The sequence below is a fragment of the Coregonus lavaretus genome, assembly GCF_964263955.1.
Source record: "Coregonus lavaretus genome assembly, chromosome: 5".
In the NCBI taxonomy this organism is placed as follows: Eukaryota; Metazoa; Chordata; class Actinopteri; order Salmoniformes; family Salmonidae; genus Coregonus; species Coregonus lavaretus.
Window position 1 is genome coordinate 58,822,488 of NC_139992.1, and position 25,486 is coordinate 58,847,973.

Consider the following 25,486-nt stretch of genomic DNA (forward strand, 5'->3'; position numbering starts at 1 on the left):
ATAAAAGTACCATGTACAGTTGAAGTCGGAAGTTTACATACACCTTAGCCAAATACATTTAAACTCAGTTTTTCACAATTCCTAATATTTAATCCTAGTAAAAATTCCCTGTTTTAGGTCAGTTAGGATCACCACTTTATTTTAAGAATGTGAAATGTCAGAATAATAGTAGAGAGAATGATTTATTTTAGTTTTTATTTATTTTATCACATTCCCAGTGGGTCAGAAGTTTACATACACTCAATCAGTATTTGGTAGCATTGCCTTTAAATTGTTTAACTTGGGTCAAACGTTTTGGGTAGCCTTCCACAAGCTTCCCACAATAAGTTGGGTGAATTTTGGCCCATTCCTCCTGACAGAGCTGGTGTAACTGAGTCAGGTTTGTAGGCCTCCTTGATCGCACACGCTTTTTCAGTTCTGCCCACAAATTTGCTATAGGATTGAGGTCAGGGCTTTGTGATGGCCACTCCAATACCTTGACTTTGTTGTCCTTATGCCATTTTGACACAACTTTGGAAGTATGCTTGGGGTCATTGTCCATTTGGAAGACCCATTTGCAACCAAGCTTTAACTTCCTGACTGATGTCTTGAGATGTTGCTTCAATATATCCACATAATTTTCCTTCCTCATGATGCCATCTATTCTGTGAAGTGCACCAGTCCCTCCTGCAGCAAAGCACCCACACAGCATGATGCTGCCTCCCCCGTGCTTCACGGTTGGGATGGTGTTCTTCGGCTTGCAAGCAACCCCCTTTTTCCTCCAAACATAACAATGGTCATTATGGCCAAACAGTTCTATTTTTGTTTCATCAGACCAGAGGACATTTCTCCAAAAAGTGCGATCTTTGTCCTCATGTGCAGTTGCAAACTGTAGTCTGGCTTTTTTATGGCGGTTTTGGAAGAGTGGCTTCTTCCTTGCTGAGCGGCCTTTCAGGTTATGTTGATATAGGACTCGTTTTACTGTGGATATAGATACTTTTGTACCTGTTTCCTCCAGCATCTTCACAAGGTCCTTTGCTGTTGTTCTGGGATTTATTTGCACTTTTCTCATCAAAGTATGTTCATCTCTAGGAGACAGAACACGTCTCCTTCCTGAGCGGTATGACGGCTGCGTGGTCCCATGGTGTTTATACTGCATACTATTGTTTGTATAGATGAATGTGGTACCTTCAGGCGTTTGGAAATTGCTCCCAAGGTTGAACCAGACTTTTGGAGGTCAACAAATATTTTTCTGAGGTCTTGGCTGATTTCTTTAGATTTTCCCATGATGTCAAGCAAAGAGGCACTGCGTTTGAAGGTAGGCCTTGAAATACATCCACAGGAACACCTCCAATTGACTCAAATTATGTCAATTAGCCTATCAGAAGCTTCTAAAGCCATGACATCATTTTCTGGAGTTTTCCAAGCTGTTTAAAGGCACAGTCAACTTAGTGTATGTAAACTTCTGACCCACTGGAATTGTGATACAGTGAATTATAAGTGAAATAATCTGTCTGTAAACAATTGTTGGAACAATTACTTGTGTCATGCACAAAGTAGATTTCCTAACTGACTTGCCAAAACAATAGTTTGTTAACAAGAAATTTGTGGAGTGGTTGAAAAATGAGTTGTAATGACTCCAACCTAAGTGTATGTAAACTTCCGACTTCAACTGTATGTATATGTAGCAGAAAAGCTGTAAAAAAAAAATAATTATATATATGTATATATACTGTATATATAAAAAACTATATAAAAAATAAAATAAAATAAAAACGAATTGACAGTGAAAAGCAGGAAGCCTGTACATAATACAAATATTTAAAAACATGCATCCTGTTTGCACGGCACTAAAGTAATACTGCAGAAAATGTGGCAAAGCAATTCACTTTTTGTCCTGAATACAAAGTGTTATGTTTGGGGTAAATCCAATACAACACATTACTGAGTAACACTCTCCATATTTTTCAGCATACTGGTGACTGCATCATGTTATGAGTATACTTGTAATCGTTAAGGACTGGGGAGTTTTTCAGGATAAAAAAGAAACAGAATGGAACTACGCACATGCAAAATCCTAGAGGAAAACCTGGTTCAGTTTGCTTTCCACCAGACACTGGGAGATGAATTCACCTTCAGCAGGACAATGACCTACACCACAAGCCCAAATATACACTAGATTTGCTTACCAAGACGACATTGAATGTTCCTGAGTGACCTAGTTACAGTTTTGACTTAAATCGGCTTGAAAATCTATGGCAAGACTTGAAAATGGCTGTCTAGCAATGATCAACAACCAACTTGACAGAGCTTGAATAATTTTTTAAGAATAATGTGCAAATATTGTATAATCCAGGAGTGCACAGCTCTTAGAGACTTACCCAGAAAGATTCACAGCTGTAGTTGCTGACAAAGCTCTAGTTCCACAAATTGCCGGTTCCTTCGCTGGAGTCTGATTTGCAGGAGTTTCCCTTTGAAATTCAACGTGTCTGTGGTAAGGACAACATGGTGGCTGATTGTCTTTCGAGGGTGGGTAGTCAATACGATTTTTGTGTTCTGTGTTTAGCCAGCAAGTTGACATGCCGCACATTTTACATTGACTGCACGTTTTTCCATAGAGATTAGTTTTGTTTTGGTTGGACTCTTCCCAAGGCAATAAGTATAATAGAGAAACATAAAAAGTGTAATTTTCCCTCTGTTTTCATAACCTTTCTATATATAAAAAAAATATTTGGGGGTAAAAGCTAATAAAATTGCCTTCCCTTCAGGGATTTTTTTTTTAGCTAGCTAGTTCCAGTTAGTTTTCTCGTCATGAATGAAACAGGTAGAGTAGATACCTTGTGGTACGGTTGTGTGAAATAGTAATATTTTCTTGCAATATCGACACAATTTAGATATATCCATTGACAGTTTGGAGTGGACACAGACCAACACTCTACCACCACGTTGGGTCTGGACTACCAAGGGACTGCCGCTAACGACCCAATCTGCACCCATCGCATCGTCCATAATAACAGACAGGGCAGGCAGGGGTATTGAGGGTGTGCAACTTTTATTTTCTGTTAAATAAATGATTATTTTCGCAAAGATTGGCCTGCGTTTGCATCATTCCAGAAAACGTGTGATTGGAGCTGTGGTTTTGCTATGCTGCATTTCTGAAACAGAAATAGCAGAGACATACGAGGATGAAACATTAAAATATATATGATTCACAAATCATGCAATGATATCTATTGAAATAATGAATTATTTGAGAAATATGGATACATAAATGATCTACAGATATGATACATTTCTGAAAACAATCTGTGACAAACATGTGGATTCGTTCATGCCTGAGTATAAAGGCATAGATTTGTCAGCAAGTTGACACCCTTTCCGGAGTTAGAATATTCTCAAAATATGTAAGCGGGTGAATGCGCATCAGGTGCGTGTCTTGAACGTATCTCAACCCAGATATCTCCCTGGACTCATGGTAGCAGGGATATTTCGGAGGTCCAGTTTCAATTTTTTTTTTTTACATTTACATTTTAGTCATTTAGCAGACACTCTTATCCAGAGCGACTTACAGTTAGTGCATACATGATTATTTTATATATATTTTTTCATACTGGCCCCCCCGTGGGAATCGAACCCACAATCCTGGCGTTGCAAACGCCATGCTCTACCAACTGAGCTACATCCCTGCCGGCCATTCCCTTCCCTACCCTTGACGACGCTGGGCCAATTGTGCGCCGCCCCATGGGTCTCCCGGTCGCGACCGGCTACGACAGAGCCTGGATTCGAACCAGGATCTCTAGTGGCACAGCTAGCACTGCGATGCAGTGCCTTAGTTTCAATGCATGTATAAACTGTCCCATTACGGAGAATACCCTAGCTCCTTATAGGAAATTAAACTCCCTAGATTCAATGTTCGCGCCTCTGTGGAATTCGAATTAGCATAATAAAAAAATCCCCATAAAAATTAGTCTGATTAAGCTACAGATATGTTTTTTTGCATGTGCTGCATCTTAATACACTGCATCCGCTGAGGTCGGCCATCCGCATCTGTGGTGAAAGGCGGCACATTGTATGATTTTTAAGTAATTAATTTGCATTTTATTGCATGACATAAGTATTTGATACAGCAGAAAAGCAGAACTTAATATTTGGTACAGAAACCTTTGTTTGCAATTACAGAGATCATACGTTTCCTGTAGGTCTTGACCAGGTTTGCACACACTGCAGCAGGGATTTTGGCCCACTCCTCCATACAGACCTTCTCCAGATCCTTCAGGTTTCGGGGCTGTCGCTGGGCAATACGGACTTTCAGCTCCCTCTGAAGATTTTCTATTGGGTTCAGGTCTGGAGACTGGCTAGGCCACTCCAGGACCTTGAGATGCTTCTTACGGAGCCACTCCTTAGTTGCCCTGGCTGTGTGTTTCGGGTCGTTGTCATGCTGGAAGACCCAGCCACGACCAGCATCTTCAATGCTCTTACTGAGGGAAGGAGGTTGTTGGCCAAGATCTCGAGATACATGGCCCCATCCATCCTCCCCTCAATACGGTGCAGTCGTCCTGTCCCCTTTGCAGAAAAGCATCCCCAAAGAATGTTGTTTCCATCTCCATGCTTCACGGTTGGGATGGTGTTCTTGGGGTTGTACTCATCCTTCTTCTTCCTCCAAACAAGGCGAGTGGAGTTTAGACCAAAAAGCTCTATTTTTGTCTCATCAGACCACATGACCTTCTCCCATTCCTCCTCTGGATCATCCAGATGGTCATTGGCAAACTTCAGACGGGCCTGGACATGCGCTGGCTTGAGCAGGGGGACCTTGCGTTCGCTGCAGGATTTTAATCCATGACGGCGTAGTGTGTTACTAATGGTTTTCTTTGAGACTGTGGTCCCAGCTCTCTTCAGGTCATTGACCAGGTCCTGCTGTGTAGTTCTGGGCTGATCCCTCACCTTCCTCATGATCATTGATGCCCCACGAGATGAGATCTTGCATGGAGCCCCAGAACGAGGGTGATTGACCGTCATCTTGGACTTCTTCCATTTTCTAATAATTGCGCCAACAGCTGTTGCCTTCTCACCAAGCTGCTTGCCTATTGTCCTGTAGCCCATCCCAGCCTTGTGCAGGTCTACAATTTTATCCCTGATGTCGTTACACAGCTCTCTGGTCTTGGCCATTGTGGAGAGGTTGGAGTCTGTTTGATTGAGTGTGTGGACAGGTGTCTATTATACAGGTAACGAGTTCAAACAGGTGCAGTTAATACAGGTAATGAGTGGAGAACAGGAGGGCTTCTTAAAGAAAAACTAGCAGGTCTGTGAGAGCCGGAATTCTTACTGGTTGGTAGGTGATCAAATACTTATGTCATGCAATAAAATGCAAATTAATTACTTAAAAATCATACAATGTGATTTTCTGGATTTTTTGGATAAAAATTACAGACCTCTACATGCTTTGTAAGTAGGAAAACCTGCAAAATCGGCAGTGTATCAAATACTTGTTTTCCCCACTGTATATATATATATATATATATATATATATATTGATCTTTCTTATATCACTCAGATATAGGACTGACACTTCAAAACAAACTTCCTTTTGATTTTCTTTTTTGACTATCTGGTTTTCCATGTATGAATCTGTTTTTCAATGCGTTTCTATGGGCTAATAGCTGTAAGGCCAAATTCAATGTTTCATCAAATAATGTTTAAATATTTTTATATATATACCTAAAGGGGTCCTAAAATTCTAAATCAAATAGCTAAATGATCCTTGGTATGACCATCTTGGTATGTCCCCCGGCTTAGATTCTAGGGGTTTTAAGGACATTTGTATCTGGAGCATGTCTACTCCTTATATCTAATAAAATGCCGGATATCCGGAAATATATAGATAAACATATACCCTAATATTGACAGTTTTCGCCCAGTGCTGTGGTTTGAATTGAAGAGAGCAGTCCATAAGCAGCAGACAAAGCATATCAAGTATCTGGAAAGACTATGTATGGAGGAATGGTCTAAGATCCTTCCCAATGTGTTCTCTAATCTCATAAAGCATTTTAGAAAAAGGCTCAGTGCTCTTATGCAAGGTGAGGTATTGAAAACAGAGGTGCCAATAATTTTGACCCTTCACTTTTTGAGAAGAAATAAACGATTTCCTTGTTTTTTATAATAAATATTTCCACATTACAGACGTAGGATCTTAATTTAAGCCAGTTTGCTACAGCAGGAAAATAATCCTGCAGCAACATGAAATTTGAATTACTATGTGGATTATAATTAATGGACATTTTTGTAGGGGTTGATACATTTTGCGTAAGGGAAAATCAAGTCTGAAATTTCAAAGTGGAAATTACAAACTACACTACAAGTGTTCCTGCAACAGGGTGATCAAATTAAGATCCTACATCTGCATGAGGTCAAAATAACACTGATGATAATGCGCTTTTTGTGTAAACTGATTGAAAAAAATGCCTTCGGATTTTCAGCCTGCTACATAACATCACAAGGTGATCTGATTCTAATAGACCAATGAACATTCATCGTTCATTTGCATATACTGTATCCTCCTAGTTCTGGTGCAGCATCGATTTATTTTTCATAATCAAGTGTCAGAGAAGCACACATGGGACTGCATTGCAAATCAGGCTAGGTACACAGCTGGATTTTCCAGCAGCTCCATCTTTATGTCACATGGATCTTGAAACCGGCAGCAGTAGCAACCATTCATGAAGTAAGTGTCTAGTTAGTTATTTTTTATTTTGTAAGTAAAATATATCCTATTCATGTTTTGCATGCTTCTTCACATTATTGTTTTGAACATTCTCTTGAGGACTGATGCCGGAATGAACGTTCTACTACTCAATGCATTCTCTGAGCCATGTGCTGATTAAGATTTAGCCTACAGTGCATTAAAGTGACTTGGAAAACAGATTACATTTCTAAAGGAGGCAAATAATTTGTAGGAAAACATTTTCTCATCAGTTTTACTCTAGATGGAGTATAACTTTAGCTAGCTATCTAGCTAAGATTGAGGAACAGGAGTCAGACCGGATTTTAGCTAGCTAAAGTTAGCATTGCTAGCTATTTTTGATTAACTTTTCTAGCTATGGCATCTTTCTAAAGTAAATTTGATGACATGATAATAATGGCAAAGTTCTTTCCTACTTTACCAATGTCATCGTATTTCCAGGCCACTATAGTGTCTCCTAAGATAATGTTAGCTAGATTGCTAGCTACCAAAGTCTTTGAGCTAACTAATGCTAGCTAGCTAGACTTTTGACTGTTGTTCAAGCTGCAGTCAGTCAGTCACCAAAAACAGACCAAGGTAGCCTACTTGATTTAGCTTGTGTCTTGTATTTTTTATGTTAATATTTTCTTTGACTATACAAAATAAATAGCTAAAATTGACAATTTGAAATGTATTTGTCATTAGAGCTAAAACGAACTGGCTTGTGATTGGATTAGTAGCTACTAGCCTGCTAGACAGAAGAAAGATAGTTATATTATTATTAGCTAGCTAGATATCTCATAAGGTTGATGTTTATCTGTGATATGGTTCCTAAAAAATAATAAGCCTTCTGGCTGTTGAATGCAAGAATGAATGTATGGATAGATAGATCATATGACTTATGAAAACTCAGGCTGGAGGTCTAGCTGGTTTGCTACAGGCATACATAATCATATTTCAGTTATGGACTATCAGATATGAAATTATGTTACATGTTTTTTCAAATGTTAGAGTGAAAACCCTAGGATTATACAATTTAACTTTGTCACCTTGCAAACAGGTTAATAACTTGTAACGACACAATTCCCTTCCATTGATGATCCCCTTTTTATGTGCTAAAGGGTCATCGCTGAGGGAGGACCATGAGGTCATGGACTTCTTGGAGGAAGATGCTTTTGATGAGGAGCTACTTGGTGAAGATGATGACGAAGAGTATGACACACACACAGGACAGACAGGTGGACATCGACTGGCAGAGAAGCAGCTGAACTGGTTCCCCCCAATCCTCCTAGGTTGTTGCTGGTGGAGGTGGCTGCTGTACATACCAAGCTGGTGGTGCAGGTCGTATAAATGCTCTAGCCTGGTCCCAGATCTGTTTATGCTGTCTTGCTAACTCCTAATGTATGATAGTTGTCATGCCATGTTACCACAGCAGTTGGCTATACATAGGAGTTGGCTATATAGCACAAACAGATTGAAGACCAAGCTAACATTTGGCTGATTGTCAGAACAGAAAGAGTGAAACTTCATTGTACTTGAAGACTACTCTAGAAATTGTTGTCTTTGTTACAGGAAAGATAAAAAGGAGAATATGACGTGGATTGCTTGTGTGGCATCCGAATGCAAGGGCAAGTAGTTGTGTATCATTTTATGGTTATGATAGTGATGTAACTTGCACTTTGTTTTCAGGTTTGAATGAGACAATGTATTCCCCTAACCTTATTCTTTCAATAAAGTTATTGTTTTATTAATATTATATGACTTGTGTATGTCGTTCCTTATCATATGTAAGACTCAATGCTTTATGTAATTTGCTTTGGTGCAGATATGTGTTTAATTTACTATCCGGATTCGAAAGTGTCTGATCACAGAATATTCCTTTTTTTTTTAAGTACCATCAGTCACTAAAACAGGTTTTCCTTATTTTGTATGGATCATAATAGAAATACATTTACTGTGAGTTATACCTTCCAGAGCTTGAGTTGTAAAACAATAACTTGAAAATACTTACATACCATGATTTTGACTTTCATTATAACCTTGTTTACGATCTGTTTATTATGTTACGTAAATAACTGACGAGAATTTATGAAGAATGACAACAACCTTTCATTGCAGTCTGGTTTCTTTATTTACTTTCAACAACAGAAACATTCCAAAATGTGTAACTCAAGAGTGTTTATTCATTAGACAAATTGAAATAGTACCATCAGAAAGTCTATTTCGAACATTTATTAAATAGACTTTGTGATGATCCGGAAGATTATACCATGGGCCTCTGTGTCTCAGAGGCCTAACACAGCAAGTAATACTAAGTATAACTTACTGTGTTTGACCTCTGAGACACAGAGGCCTAGTGTCTGCCCTGTACAGTGGCTTGTGAAAGTATTCACCCCCCTTCGAATTTTTCCTATTTTGTTGCCTTACAACCTGGAATTAAAATTGATTTTTGGGGGGTTTGTATCATTTGATTTACACAACATGCCTACCACTTTGAAGATGCAAAATATTTTTTATTGTGAAACAAACAAGAAATAAGACAAAAAAAACAGAAAACTTAAGCGTGCATAACTATTCACCCCCCCAAAGTCAATACATTGTAGAGCCACCTTTTGCAGCAATTACAGCTGCAAGTCTCTTTGGGATGTCTCTGTAAGCTTGGCACATCTAGCCACTGGGATTTTTGCCCATTCTTCGAGGCAAAACTGCTCCAGCTCCTTCAAGTTGGATGGGTTCCGCTGGTGTACAGCAATCTTTAAGTCATACCATAGATTCTCAATTGGATTGAGGTCTGGGCTTTGACTAGGCCATTCCAAGACATTTAAATGTTTCCCCTAAAACCACTCGAGTGTTGCTTTAGCAGTATGCTTAGGTCATTGTCCTGCTGGAAGGTGAACCTCCGTCCCAGTCTCAAATCTCTGGAAGACTGAAACAGGTTTCCCTCAAGAATTTCCCTGTATTTACCGCCATCCATCATTCCTTCAATTCTGACCAGTTTCCCAGTCCCTGCCGATGAAAAACATCCCCACAGCATGATGCTGCCACCACCATGCTTCACTGTGGGGATGGTGTTTTTTTTTTTTTTTGTCATTTAGCAGACGCTCTTATCCAGAGCGACTTACAGGAGCAATTAGGGTTAAGTGCTTTGCTCAAGGGCACATCGACAGAACTTTCACCTAGTCGGCTCGGGGATTAGAACCAGCGACCTTTCGGTTACTGGCACAACGCTCTTAACCACTACGCTACCTGCCGCCCGTTTTAGGGGTGATGAGAGGTGTTGGGTTTGCGCCAGACATAGCGTTTTCCTTGATGGCCAAAAAGCTCAATTTTTGTCTCATCTGACCAGAGTAACTTCTTCCATATGTTTGGGGAGTCTCCCACATGCCTTTTGGCAAACACCAAACGTGTTTGCTTATTAATTTCTTTAAGCAATGGCTTTTTTCTGGCCACTCTTCCGTAAAGCCCAGCTCTGTGGGGTGTACGGCTTAAAGTGGTCCTATGGACAGATACTCCAATCTCTGCTGTGGAGCTTTGCAGCTCCTTCAGGGTTATCTTTGGTGTCTTTGTTGCCTCTCTGATTAATGCCCTCCTTGCCTGGTCCGTGGGTTTTGGTGGGCGGCCCTCTCTTGGCAGGTTTGTTGTGGTGCCATATTCTTTCAATTTTTTAATAATGGATTTAATGGTGCTCCGTGGGATGTTCAAAGTTTCCCAACCCTGATCTGTACTTCTCCACAACTTTGTCCCTGACCTGTTTGGAGAGCTCCTTGGTCTTCATGGTGCCGCTTAATTGGTGGTGCCCCTTCTTAGTGGTGTTGCAGACTCTGGGGCCTTTCAGAACAGGTGTATATATACGGAGATCATGAGACAGATCATGTGACACTTAGATTGCACACAGGTGGACTTTATTTAATTAATTATGTGACTTCTGAAGGTAATTGGTTGCACCAGATCTTATTTAGGGGCTTCAAAGCAAAGGGGATGAATACATATGCACGCACCACTTTTCAGTTATTTATTTTTTAGAATTCTTTGAAACAACTTTAATATTTTTCATTCCACTATTTTGTGTATGTCCATTACATGAAATAAATAAAAATCCATTTAAATGACAGGTTGTAATGCAACAAAATAGGAAAAACGCCAAGGCGGATGAATACTTTTGCAAGGCACTGTAGATAATCATGGCATTCTGCAATGAAGGGTAAAAGCCAAGATGGCCCACAATGCAAACAGGCTGTTTTGGTCCTGCATCTTCTGGTGACCTACTGCATCTTCTGGTGACCTATTGAAAACAGTACAACAATGATATAGCAAATGAAGATGTGTGATGTATGCCTTTTGTTTTGATAACAAAACAAAGTAGCCTACACACCTGTGGCTACAGCTCCAACTGACAGGTTGAATACCATTACCCGTTGTTGTTTTTTTTTAAGGGGTAAGGGGGTGGGCTCTAAACAATTCTATCAGCCAATCAGGGCTGTATATAAATACACTATATATACAAAAGTATGTGGACATCCCCTTCAAATTAGTGGATTCGGCTATTTCAGCCACACCCGTTGTTAACAGGTGTAGAAAATCGAGCACACAGCCATGTTATCTCCATAAACAAACATTGGCAGTAGAATGGCCTTACTGAAGAGCTCAGTGACTTTCAACGTGGCACTGTCATAGGATGCCACCTTTCCAACAAGTCAGTTCGTCAAATTTCTGCCCTACTAGAGCTGCCCCGGTCAACTGTAAGTGCTGTTATTGAGAAGTGGAAATGTCTAGGAGCAACAACGGCTCAGCCGCGAAGTGGTAGGCCACAGAAGCTTACTGTCACGATCTCAGATACCTCCTGTGCCTCGACCTGTTGTTTCGGCCTGTTGTTTCCGAAGTTTTAGTTTGTTCATAAGTGTTTGTGTCAAAACCTGCTGGTTTGGACTAGATGTTTACCAACTAGACAGCTAGTTGCAATGGAGCCCGCTTTGCTTGGAATAGCTTATGAAAGTTTCCAGCGCTGTAGAAGCTGTGTTTATTATGCTCTTGTCCGGGACAACATTGACAATCCGGAGTACCAATGCGGCAATTGTTTGCTTGTGGAGGATTACAGGAATGAGGTGTATATCCTTAGCAAGCAAATTTCTATTCTGCACGAACTTATGGGGAAAACACAAATTTGGCTGGATGCCGCTCACACTTGATAGATGTATCCCCGCCTTGTTATCTGTCCCTATCCAAATGGCCTGTGCTACCTGGAACCTGCCTGCCAAGGAAGTCGTCTCTATCTCCTTCTCCTCCTCCATCTTGTAGTGGAGTAGACGGAGAACAGCAAGAGGATTGTTCCAATCAGCGCTGCTTCCATGTCACAAGTCGTGAAAACCAAAGGCAGCGGCATGCTAAACGGACTAGAGTGTCTGCGAGTGGTCTGGAGCAGATCGACATGAAGAATAGCTTTGCCGCCCTGGTGCCTGATCTACCTGCGTCTTCATCGCTGGGACTGCCTGTGTCTGCGACAGCTGTGCTGACTCCAACTACGCTGACTCCAACAGCGGCTTCTTTGTCAAGTTCGGCTCCTTTCCCTCTCTCTGGATCTGACGGGGCTCTGCATGCTGTGGGAGGTCTGGACCTATCGGCGGGAGCTGCAGGTGTACGCTATCCTGTTTCTCGTGGGCCCGTGAAAGGTTCCACACATTTTGTGAGGGGAAGGAATGGGCGGGTTTCTCCATCCCCTTCTCCGGTCATTGAATTGGGCAGTTCAATGGTGAGAAATGTCTTAGTCCCTGGAGCAAAAACATTGTGCTATCCAGGAGCATGAGTACAGGACATCAATAAGCTGCTCTCAAACATTTTAAACCTGCATCAGGAAATTGTGTCTATCATAGTTCATGTGGGATTCAATTACATGATGAAGGGCAGTTCAGAACAGCTGAAGATGGATTTTAAAGAACTGACTGGGCTTGACACCAACAAACACCCCATAATATATGGTCCTGTGCCTTCCCTAAATCATGGCATTGAATGTTTCAGCATACTGTCACGATCGTCGGTGAGAGAGGAGGACCAAGGCGCAGCATTGAAGGCGAACATATTTATTATATTAATGATCACACGATCAAAACAACAAAACGATGACGTGACAGTCAATGGTAAACACAAACCAAATACGAACAAGAAACCACAATGAATGAGTGCCAAACGGCTACCTAAGTATGACTCCCAATCAGAGACAACGAGCTACAGCCGTCTCTGATTGGGAGCCACCCTGGCCAACATAGATCTACAAAACCAGAAAGTGAAACCTAGAACACACATAGACTATACACACCCTGGCTCAACATATTAGAGTCCCCAGAGCCAGGGCGTGACACATACTTTTAGCCCTCCATAGCTGGCTACTTGACAATTGCAGCTTTTATTGACAATTTTGATCTTCTGGAAACAAAGCTAGGTTTATTTTTTTATTAATTGTACCTTTATTTAACTAGGCAAGTCAGTTAAGAACAAATTCTTATTTACAATGACAGCCTACACCGGCCAAACCCGGACGATGCTGGGCCAATTGTGCGCCGCCCTATAGGACTCCCAATCACGGCCAGTTGTGATACAGCCTGGAATCAAAACCAGGGGGTCTGTAGGGACGCCTCAAGCACTGAGATGCAGTGCCTTAGACTGCTGCGCCACTCGGGAGCCCAAGGAGGATGGATTCCACCAAAATCATTTGATTTCCCTTTATCTTTTCACAGCATTATAAGGCAGCAATGAGACAATTACTTATCTATGACCCAAGCCCAGCTCAGTTAATCCCTACCATTGTGTCGCTGAGTTGTCATAATGCTTCAGCAAATGTACATCATCCCAGGGGCGTTGGTAGACACAATGTAAGTAACCTAATTTATGTCCCTCTAACTGCCCTGAATGGCTCTGCTGATCCTACAGCTATTGTATGCAGTAATCATGTGCCTATGAACCAGAGTTATACTGTTAGCACTGAGGCAGTGTGCCCTAGTAGGAAGTCCACTGTGTGCAGCTCACCCTGCACTAACATAAATAACATGAGCTTGTCTACTTCTGCTAAGCTTCCCAGTAAAGGAATGAAAACAATCAAGCATCCCAGAAAAGTGCAAAAAAATAGCCCACGTTAACATATGTAGCTTAAGAAACAAGGTTCATGAAATCAATAATTTGCTAGTAACAGACGACATTCATATTCTGACTATCTCTGAAACTCACTTAGATAATACCTACAGTGGTAGCAATACATGGTTATAACATCTACAGAAAAGACAGAAATGACAATGGTGGAGGTGTTGCTGTTTATATTCAGAACCACATTCCTGTAAAGCTTAGAGAGGATCTCATGTTAAATACTGTTGAACTAATATGGCTACAGGTTCATCTGCCTCACCTAAAGCCCATTCTTGTGGGACGCTGCTATAGACCACCAAGTGCTAACAGTCAGTGTCTGTATAACGTGTGAAATGCTTGATAATGTATGTGATATCAACAGAGACGTATATTTTCTGGGTGATTTAAATATTGACTGGCTTTCATCAAGCTGCCCACTCAAGAAAAAAAGTTCAAAATGTAACCAGTGCCTGCAACCTGGTTCAGGTTTTCAGTCAACCTACCAGCGTAGTTACAAACAGCACAGGAATGAAATCATCAACATGTATTGATCACATCTTTACTAATGCTGCAGAAATTTGCTTTAAAGCAGTATCCAAATCAATCGGATGTAGTGATCACAATATAGTAGCCATATCTAGGAAAAACTAAGTTCCAAAGCTGGGCCTAATATAGTGTATAAGTGGTCAAGCAATACGTTTTGTAGTGATTCCTATGTTGTTGATGTAAATAATATTTGTTGGTCTGTGGTGTGTAATGAGGAGCAACCAGATGCTGAACTTGACTCATTTATAAAATTGTTTATTCCAGTTACGAATAAGAATACACACATTAAGAAAATGACTGTAAAAACTGTTAAATCCATGTGGATTGATGAGGAATAAAAAAATTGTATGGTTGGTATTTTATTAGGATCTACATTAGCTGTTGCAAAAGCAGCAGCTACTCTTCCTGGGGTCCACACAAAACATGAAACATGACATAATACTGAACATTAATAGACAAGAACAGCTCAAGGACAGAACTACATCAATTAAAAAATTAATGTTAAAAAAGGCACACGTATTCTACATATCAATACCAATACATAATCACAAACTATCTAGGCAAAATAGGGGAGAGGCGTTTTGCCGTGAGGTGTTTTTTGAAACCAGGTTTGCTGTTCCTTTGAGCAATATGAGATGGAACGGAGTTCTGTGCAATAATGGCTCTATATAATACTGTACGCTTTCTTGAATTTGTTCTGGATTTGGGTACTGTGAAAGACCCCTGGTAGTATTTCTGGTGGGATTTTCAACACATTAATTGATGCAGTCAGTCTCTCCTCAACTCTCCTCAACGCCAAGAGAGACTGGCATGCATAGTATTTAAATCAGCCCACTGATTACAATGAAGAGAAAGACGTGCCGCTCTGTTCTGGGCCAGATGCAGCTTAACTAGGTCTTTCCTTGCAGCACTCGAACACACAACTGGACAATAATCAAGATAAGACTAAACTAGAGCGGGAGGGATGAGGCAAAAGGAATGGCAAATAAGTCTGGCTGCACAACCGATTGGCAAATGTACTGCAAATTGACAAATCATGTAACTAAACTGAATAAAAAGAAGAAGAAACAATACTATGAAACAAAGATAAATGATATAAAGAATGATAGTAAAAAGCTTTGAAGCACCGTAAATGAGATTTTGGGCAAAAAGGCAAACTCAGCTCCATCTTTCATTGAATCAGGTGGCTCATTCATCACAAAACCGACTTGCCAATTACTTTAATGATTTTTTCATTGGCAAGATGAGCAAATTTAGGCATGACATGCCAGCAACAAACGCTGACACTACACATCCAAGTATATCTGATCAAATTATGAAAGACAAGCATTATAATTTTGAATTCCGTAAAGTGAGTGTGGGAAAGGTGAAAAAGTATTGTTGTCTATCAACAATGACAACCCACTGGGGTCTGACAACATGGATGGAAAATTACTAAGGATAATAGTGGACGATATTCCTACTCCTATTTGCAATATCTTCAATCAAAGCCTACTAGAAAGTGTGTGCCCTCAGGCCTGGAGGGAAGCAAAAGTAATTCCACTACCCAAGAATAGTAAAGCCCCCTTTACTGGCTCAAATAGCTGACCAATCAGCCTGTTACCAACCCTTAATAAACTTTTGAAAAGAATACTGTTTGACCAGATACAATGCTATTTTACTGTAAACAAATTGACAACAGACTTTCAGCATGCTTATAGGGAAAGACATTCAACAAGTAGGGCACTTACACAAATGACTGATGATTGGCTGAGAGAAATTGATGATAAAAAAGATTGTGGGAGCTGTTTTGTTAGATTTCAGTGTGGCTTTTGACATTATCGATCATAGTCTGCTGATGGAAAAACGTATGTGTTAAGGCTTTACACCCCCTGCTATATTGTGGATAAAGAGTTACCTGTCTAACAGAAGACAGAGGGTGTTCTTTAATGGAAGCCACTCCAACATAATCCAGGTAGAATCAGGAATTCCCCAGGGCAGCTGTCTAGGCCCCTTACTTTTTTCAATCTTTACTAATGACATGCCACTGGCTTTGAGTAAAGCCAGTGTGTCTATGTATGCAGATGACTCAACACTATACACGTCAACTACTACAGCGAGTGAAATCACTTCAACACTTAACAAAGACCTACAGTTTCAGAGTGGGTGGCAAGGAATAAGTTAGTCCTACATTTTAAAACAACTAGAAGCATTGTATTTCGGACAAATCATTCACTAAACCCTAAACCTCAACTAAATCTTGTAATAAATAATGTGGAAATTGAACAAGTCGAGGTGACTAAACTGCATAAAGTAACCCTGGATTGTGAACTGTCATGGTCAAAACATATTGATACACATATACATGGTTGATACACATTAGCTAAGATGGGGAGAAGTCTGTCCATAGTAAAGCGCTGCTCTGCATTTTGAACAACACTATCAACAAGGCAGGTCCTACAGGCCCTAGTTTTGTCGCACCTGGACTACTGTTCAGTCATGTGGTCAGGTGCCACAAAGAGGGGCCTAGGAAAATTACAATTGGCTCAGAACAGGTCATCACGGCTGGCGCTTAAATGTACACGGAGAACTAACATTAATAAAATGCATGTAAATCTCTCCTGGCTCAAATGGAGGAGAGATTGACTTCCTCCCTACCCACAACACATGCCACCAAAGGTCTCTTCACAATCCCCAAGTCAAGAACAGACTATGGGAGGCACACAGTACTACATAGAGCCATGGCTACATGGAACTCTATTCCACATCAAGTAACTGATGCAAGCAGTATAATCAGATTTTAAAAACAGATAACAATACACCTTATGGAACAGCAGGGAATATGAAGAGACATACACACAGGCACAGACACACATACACATGATAAGACATGCACTCTACACACACGTACACATGGATTTTGTATTGTAGATATGTGGTAGAATAGTGGCCTTAGGGCACACACTTTATATGTTGTGAAAAGTGTTATGAAATATTTTAAATTGTATATAACTGCCTTAATGTTCCTCGATCCCAGGAATAGTAGCTGCTGCCTGGGCAGCAGTTAATGTGGATCTTAATAAACAGAAATACAAATGCAAGCTCACAGAACAGGACTGGCGAGTGCTGAAGCGCGTAGCGCGTAAAATTGTCTGTCCTCGATTGCAACACTCACTACAGAGTTCTAAACTGCTCTGGAAGCAATGTCAGCACAAGAAGATCACCATGCGCAATGCCAAGCGACTCCATATTAATGCCCATGATTTTGGAATGAGATGTTCGACGAGTAGATGTCCACATACTTTTGGTCATGAAGTGTATATTCAAATTTGTATCCCCATGCCCACACAGTCAGACTGAGCATTTCGGTGGCCAAAGGAGGCTCAGGTAAATAAATTATAAAAAGTTATATAAAAAATAAGCGCACAAAGTGATGATTAAAAAATGTACATTAAAAAGACTGCATACGGGCTTTAAACAAAATATTTTTGTCTGAGCAATTGTATTAGTAGAAAATAATAAAACATTCCTATTCTTTTGAACATACAATATAGCTCAGTATTTGTATTATTTATTTTATACAGTATTTTTTGCTAATCTTTATCAAGGCTACCAATAAATTTGGATCTCAGTGTACATCAGAGTCAATGGGATCTCTATTATTTTTTTATCTCACCACAAGGACGCGGCTCTCCATTTGACTACTATGGTAACAAACCAAGGTCCTTGGTTCATTGATGCCTTAGGCCTGCAATCCTGAGACCAAGGTCCTGACTCACAGCAAGACATCCTCCAATTGATAAAAAATGCTATTTATGCCATGTTCTCTCCTTCCCTGTTCCCCAACCCAGGTTTGGATGCCAGCCCCCCGGCCAGTACTCATGAACTCACAATTCCAAATGATGTGAGTAAAGGACACCAGTAGGATAAACTACTAATGAACCGGTATCAGGGTCAACTCATTTTAACTGTCCACTCGGTAGATTCAAATACAGTGGGGAAAAAAAGTATTTAGTCAAATCAAATCAAATTTTATTGGCCACATGCGCCAGGTGCAGACATTACAGTGAAATGCTTACTTACAGCCCTTAACCAACAGTGCATTTCTTTTTAACAAAAAAAGTAAAAATAAAACAACAACAAAAAAAGTGTTGAGAAAAAAAGAGCAGAAGTAAAATAAAATAACAGTAGGGAGGCTATATATACAGGAGGGTACCGGTGCAGAGTCAATGTGCGGGTCACCGGCTAGTTGAGGTAGTTGAAGTAATATGTACATGTGGGTAGAGTTAAAGTGACTATGCATAAATAATTAACAGAGTAGCAGCAGCGTAAAAGGATGGGGTGGGGGGGCAGTGCAAATAGTCCGGGTAGCCATGATTAGCTGTTCAGGAGTCTTATGGCTTGGGGGTAGAAGCTGTTGAGAAGTCTTTTGGACCTAGACTTGGCACTCCGGTACCGCTTGCCGTGCGGTAGCAGAGAGAACAGTCTATGACTAGGGTGGCTGGAGTCTTTGACAATTTTGAGGATCTTCCTCTGACACCGCCTGGTATAGAGGTCCTGGATGGCAGGAAGCTTGGCCCCAGTGATGTACTGGGCCGTACGCACTACCCTCTGTAGTGCCTTGCGGTCGGAGGCCAAGCAGTTGCCATACCAGGCGGTGATGCAACCTGTCAGGATGCTCTCGATGGTGTAGCTGTATAATATTTTGAGGATCTGAGGACCCATGCCAAATCTTTTCAGTCTCCTGAGGGGGAATAGGCTTTGTCGTGCCCTCTTCACGACTGTCTTGGTGTGTTTGGACCATGATAGTTCGTTGGTGATGTGGACACCAAGGAACTTGAAGCTCTCAACCTGTTCCACTACAGCACCGTCGATGAGAATGGGGGCGTGCTCAGTCCTCTTTTTTTTCCTGTAGTCCACAATCATCTCCTTTGTCTTAGTCACGTTGAGGGAGAGGTTGTTGTCCTGGCACCACACGGCCAGGTCTCTGACCTCCTCCCTATAGGCTGTCTCATCGTTGTCGGTGATCAGGCCTACCACTGTTGTGTCGTCGGCAAACTTAATGATGGTGTTGGAGTCGTGCCTGGTCATGCAGTCATGGGTGAACAGGGAGTACAGGAGGGGACTGAGCACGCACCCCTGAGGGGCCCCCGTGTTGAGGATCAGTGTGGCAGATGTGTTGTTACCTACCCTTACCACCTGGGGGCGGCCCGTCAGGAAGTCCAGGATCCAGTTGCAGAGGGAGGTGTTTAGTCCCAGGATCCTTAGCTTAGTGATGAGCTTAGAGGGCACTATGGTGTTGAATGCTGAGCTGTAGTCAATGAATAGCATTCTCACGTAGGTGTTCCTCTTGTCCAGGTGGGAAAGGGCAGTGTGGAGTGCAATAGAGATTGCATCATCTGTGGATCTGTTGGGGTGGTATGCAAATTGGAGTGGGTCTAGGGTTTCTGGGATAATGCTGTTGATGTGAGCCATGACCAGCCTTTCAAAGCACTTCATGGCAACAGACGTCAGTGCTACGGGTCGGTAGTCATTTAGGCAGGTTATCTTAGAGTCCTTGGGCACGGGGACTATGGTGGTCTGCTTGAAACATGTTGGTATTACAGACTCAGTCAGGGACATGTTGAAAATGTCAGTGAAGACACTTGCCAGTTGGTCAGCACATGCTCGGAGTACACGTCCTGGTAATCCGTCTGGCCCTGCGGCCTTGTGAATGTTGAGCTGCTTAAAAGTCTTACTCACATCGGCTACGGAGAGCGTGATCACATAGTCATCCGGAACAGCTGGTGCTCTCATGCATGCTTCAGTGTTGCTTGCCTCGAAGCGAGCATAGAAGTGGTTTAGCTCGTCTGGTAGGCTTGTATCACTGGGCAGCTCGCGGCTGTGCTTCCCTTTGTAGTCTGTAATAGTTTTCAAGCCCTGCCACATCCGACGAGCGTCAGAGCCAGTGTAGTACGATTCAATCTTAGTCCTGTATTGACTCTTTGCCTGTTTGATGGTTCGTCGGAGGGCATAGCGGGATTTCTTATAAGCGTCCGGGTTAGAGTCCCGCTCCTTGAAAGCGGCAGCTCTACCCTTTAGCTCAGTGCAGATGTTTCCTGTAATCCATGGCTTCTGGTTGGGGTATGTACGTACGGTCACTGTGGGGACGACATCATCGATGCACTTATTGATGAAGCCAGTGACTGATGTGGTGTACTCCTCAATGCTGTCTGAAGAATCCCGGAACATGTTCCAGTCTGTGCTGGCAAAACAGTCCTGTAGCTTAGCATCTGCGTCATCTGACCACTTTTTTATTAACCGAGTCACTGGTGCTTCCTGCTTTAGTTTTTGCTTATAAGCAGGAATCAGGAGGATAGAGTTATGGTCAGATTTGCCAAATGGAGGGCGAGGGAGAGCTTTGTATGCGTCTCTGTGTGTGGAGTAAAGGTGGTCCAGAGTTTGTTTTTCCTCTGGTTGCACATTTAACATGCTGGTAGAAATTAGGTAGAACGGATTTAAGTTTCCCTACATTAAAGTCCCCGGCCACTAGGAGCGTTGCATCTGGATGAGCGTTTTCCTGTTGATTTATGGCCTTATACAAATCATTCAGTGCAATCTTAATGCCAGCATTGGTTTGTGGTGGTAAATAGACAGCTATGAAAAATATAGATGAAAACTCTCTTGGTAAATAGTGTGGTCTACAGCTTATCATAAGATACTCTACCTCAGGCGAGCAAAACCTTGAGACTTTCTTAGTATTTGATTTTGTGCACCAGCTGTTGAAAGGTGAGAGAGGCCTGTAATATTCATCATAGGTACACGTCAACTATGACAGACAAAATTAGATTTTTTTTCTCCAGAAAATCACATTGTAGGATTTTTTATGATTTTATTTGCAAATTATGGTGGAAAATAAGTATTTGGTCACCTACAAACAAGCAAGATTTCTGGCTCTCACAGACCTGTAACTTCTTCTTTAAGAGGCTCCTCTGTCCTCCACTCGTTACCTATATTAATGGCACCTGTTTGAACTTGTTATCAGTATAAAAGACACCTGTCCACAACCTCAAACAGTCACACTCGAAACTCCACTATGGCCAAGACCAAAGAGCTGTCAAAGGACACCAGAAACAAAATTGTAGACCTGCACCAGGCTGGAAAGATTGAATCTGCAATAGGTAAGCAGCTTGGTTTGAAGAAATCAACTGTGGGAGCAATTATTAGGAAATGGAAGACATACAAGATCACTGATAATCTCCCTCGATCTGGGGCTCCACGCAAGATCTCACCCCGTGGGGTCAAAATGATCACAAGAACGGTGAGCAAAAATCCCAGAACCACACGGGGGGACCTAGTGAATGACCTGCAGAGAGCTGGGACCAAAGTAACAAAGCCTACCATCAGTAACACACTACGCCGCCAGGGACTCAAATCCTGCAGTGCCAGACGTGTCCCCCTGCTTAAGCCAGTACATGTCCAGGCCCGTCTGAAGTTTGCTAGAGTGCATCCAGAAGAGGATTGGGAGAATGTCATATGGTCAGATGAAACCAAAATATAACTTTTTGGTAAAAACTCAACTCGTCGTGTTTGGAGGACAAAGAATGCTGAGTTGCATCCGAAGAACACCATACCTACTGTGAAGCATGGGGGTGGAAACATCATGCTTTGGGGCTGTTTTTCTGCAAAGGGACCAGGACGACTGATCCATGTAAAGGAAAGAATGAATGGGGCCATGTATCGTGAGATTTTGAGTGAAAACCTCCTTCCATCAGCAAGGGCATTGAAGATGAAACGTGTCTGGGTCTTTCAGCATGACAATGATCCCAAACACACCGCCCGGGCAACGAAGGAGTGGCTTCGTAAGAAGCATTTCAAGGTCCTGGAGTGGCCTAGCCAGTCTCCAGATCTCAACCCCATAGAAAATCTTTGGAGGGAGTTGAAAGTCTGTGTTGCCCAGCGACAGCCCCAAAACATCACTGCTCTAGAGGAGATCTGCATGGAGGAATGGGCCAAAATACCAGCAACAGTGTGTGAAAACCTTGTGAAGACTTACAGAAAACGTTTGATCTGTGTTATTGCCAACAAAGGGTATATAACAAAGTATTGAGAAATGTTTGTTATTGACCAAATACTTATTTTCCACCATAATTTGCAAATAAATTCATAAAAAATCCTACAATGTGATTTTCTGGATTTTTTTCTTCTCAATTTGTCTGTCATAGTTGACGTGTACCTATGATGAAAATTACATGCCTCTCTCATCTTTTTAAGTGGGAGAACTTGCACAATTGGTGGCTGACTAAATACTTTTTTTCCCCACTGTAACTTCCCCACAAGATTACTTTTACTGTGAAGACAAATAATAGTCAACATAGACATACACAGACTTAAAAAGTATGTCTTGTCACACTATCAACTTTCAATGACATTAAAAATACCTCTTTGAAAAATGAAACAATTCTCAAATTATTTTAAATTAATATCTTGTAGTTACTGGGTTTCAATGGAACTGACCCTTCAATGAATCAATGATGTCACACTGTTTAATGAGTGAGCTTTTTAAAGCTTAAATCAATGAAAGCCAGCCCAAGGCTTCTGTTCCAGGTTTCCCAGTTAAGAACCGCTGCCATTTCTTCCCAGCTAATAGGCTGCATAATCGGGCGCCAGGGAACCAAAATCAATGAGATCCGACAGATGTCTGGGGCGCAGATCAAAATCGCTAACGCCATGGAGGGCTCGTCGGAGCGCCAGATCACCATTACAGGAACCCCCGCCAACATCAGCCTTGCCCAGTACCTCATCAACGCAAGGTAACCTCTCACCCACCGCCAACATCAGAGCGCTAACACTAATGATGCTAATGCAAACAGTAGGCATTGTTAGCATGAGGCCAAATCAGTGACCTCCCAGTACATTTCTGTGGGAAACGGTTGTCTGTGGAGGAGTCCCTTTGTACAAAGGGACTGTCAAATACCTCCACGGCTATTTCTGGCATCAATATGAGTCATAACATGTAATGACAGATGATGACGGCAGTTAGGTGGCAACGGACCTAACCCAATGACATGTTATATTGAGATTAGTCAGCAATTGCTTCACGTTTAAAATTCACAATTTTGTGTCATCATTGACAAGGATTATATCATTCTTATGATATATCTTTCATGGCAGGCTGCTTTAGGTTAAGTGTCACTGCTCTGGCTACTGACTGAGCCCAGTAGAAAACACATCCAACTCAACACAGATAAGTAACACATTACTTAGACATATCTTCTCTGTGTCAAAATCAAACTCTTTATTTATAGATAAATCAAGTAGGCTATTACTGAGGAGTCAGTCCATTGGATGCATCCCAAATGGCACTCTACTTCCTATATATTTAGGGAATAGGGTGCCATTTGGGACCGAGACTTTGTCTCAGCACAAAATCCATTAACCTTTAAATTGAAGGGAATCTGACCCTGGTGATGGTTGGTTGCATCTACTCCTGTATTTGCCAGAGGCAGCATAGCCAGCTCTCCTTCTGCTCGCTGTCCTCTAAAACCATACTGATTCATTATAAAAATAAAAAAAATTGCTTTTTGCCATGAAGTTTCAGAAATGTTCATATAACTTATCTTCAAAGTTGAGTCATGGTCATTAGAGCACGGAGGACAAAGGCCAGGTAGTCTGTCCCTGTTTTAGTCCGTTTTCTTCCTTTAGCACCTAATGAACACAACCCTGAAATTAGACAGTGTCAGGGGTACAGTCCCAATCCATATGCTTCAATTCTTACTGATACACACAATTTACAACATGGGGGCTTTGTTATCTGTGACTTCTTTCTTTTAGGGTTTGGTTTGCAGAGAAGCGGTTGGAGAGAGACTAATGGCTATTGCATTCCCACAATTCCACTGACAGGTTCAGGGATGTGGCTGCCATGTGGAATGACCCGTCATCCATGACAACATCCTGAGGCCCAAATCTGGTTCCACTATCAAGAAGCTAACAGCAGCAACTGTCTCCCCAATAACCCCATGTATACTCCCACAGAACTTAATGGCTCCCTGATTCCCTTAGCACTTGACAGTTAAGCTTTAGCAGCTTTGAAGAGGCTAACAAGGCTATTTGTAAAGCAAAGTGAAAAAATGTGACTTGATTTCTGTTCATGTAATGTAAAGAGTTACGTATAGTGTTTCAGCATGCCGAATGCTTAGGATAATTGTTACATTCTTTTTTTGTTTAAGTTTGCCGATTAAATCTTGTAGTTCCTTGTCAGGAAAGTAACAACATGTATAAAAAGTGGAAAACAAAACAATATTGCTACTCAGATTGCTACTGAGCAATGCTATTGGCCATGATTCTAGAGTGATGTGATATGTTTGTGAAGAGATATTGCTGTGTCAAATTTGGAATTAAAAGGAAGTGCTTTTTATATAAATAGTAAGCAGGTTTCGGGAGGTTCTCCATTTTGCAGGGAAACAACTTCCATTCTATCGACAACTTCCATTGTGATAGAAGACTACATTTGAACTCACACTATTCTTAGTTCAAGAGACTTAGGTACAGGTTTTTCGATTATGGAAAATCCAGAATTAACTGGAACATTTTGAATTGGTTTTTATTAAAGTGCATCATAAAATCCATATGCATGACCAATATACAGGAGTAAATGTAACATGGAGACCTAAAAAACAGAATGCTGCAGAGCTTTCACTGTTGTGCGAAAGTGTCCAATCTCTGAATAGTTTTTTTCTCTCTATGTTTTCTCTCTTTTTCCTTCAACCTTCCCTTCTCCCCTCTTCCTTAACTGTTCTAGGCTGACGTCTGAAGTCACTGGAATGTGAACACTAATTTCTACCCATCATTCTTCACTGCATCACATTATCCTTGTGCCAATGGCATTGCACCTTTATTTTTGTTCTCTCTGTATTTATCTGTCCTGCGCCTTTAAGTGATCCTAACTGATTTATCATATGTAAAGTAAACATGATACCCACACTGTTAACTTGATTCTCCTCACCTTCCCTCAACCGACTATTTTCAAAGGACACTTTGACACTCTAGTACCTTCCATGACATTCCTGGCACTTGGCATTATCATGTGTTTCACTGTGAATTCAGTTTATTTCATCCTTTTAAAACACATCTATCGTGTGAATGCTCATAATATATGCAGGGCTTGAGAGAGACTAA

General features: G+C 41.4%; 1 protein-coding gene across 3 annotated transcripts in view; it reads left to right on the forward strand.

Annotated features, from left to right (window-relative positions):
• LOC311128909 (poly(rC)-binding protein 3) overlaps window positions 1-23,125 on the forward strand; it is a gene marked incomplete at both ends in the record, with an annotated part of 65,265 nt that extends 42,140 nt beyond the window's left edge. For all 3 annotated transcript variants that reach the window (XM_084161140.1, XM_084161141.1, XM_084161142.1), the window contains 2 exons: window positions 18,181-18,233; window positions 22,952-23,125. In XM_084161140.1, coding sequence (XP_084017266.1) covers window positions 18,181-18,233; window positions 22,952-23,125 — 227 coding nt within the window. The remainder of the gene's footprint in view (window positions 1-18,180; window positions 18,234-22,951) is intronic.
• Window positions 23,126-25,486: the final 2,361 nt, after the last annotated feature.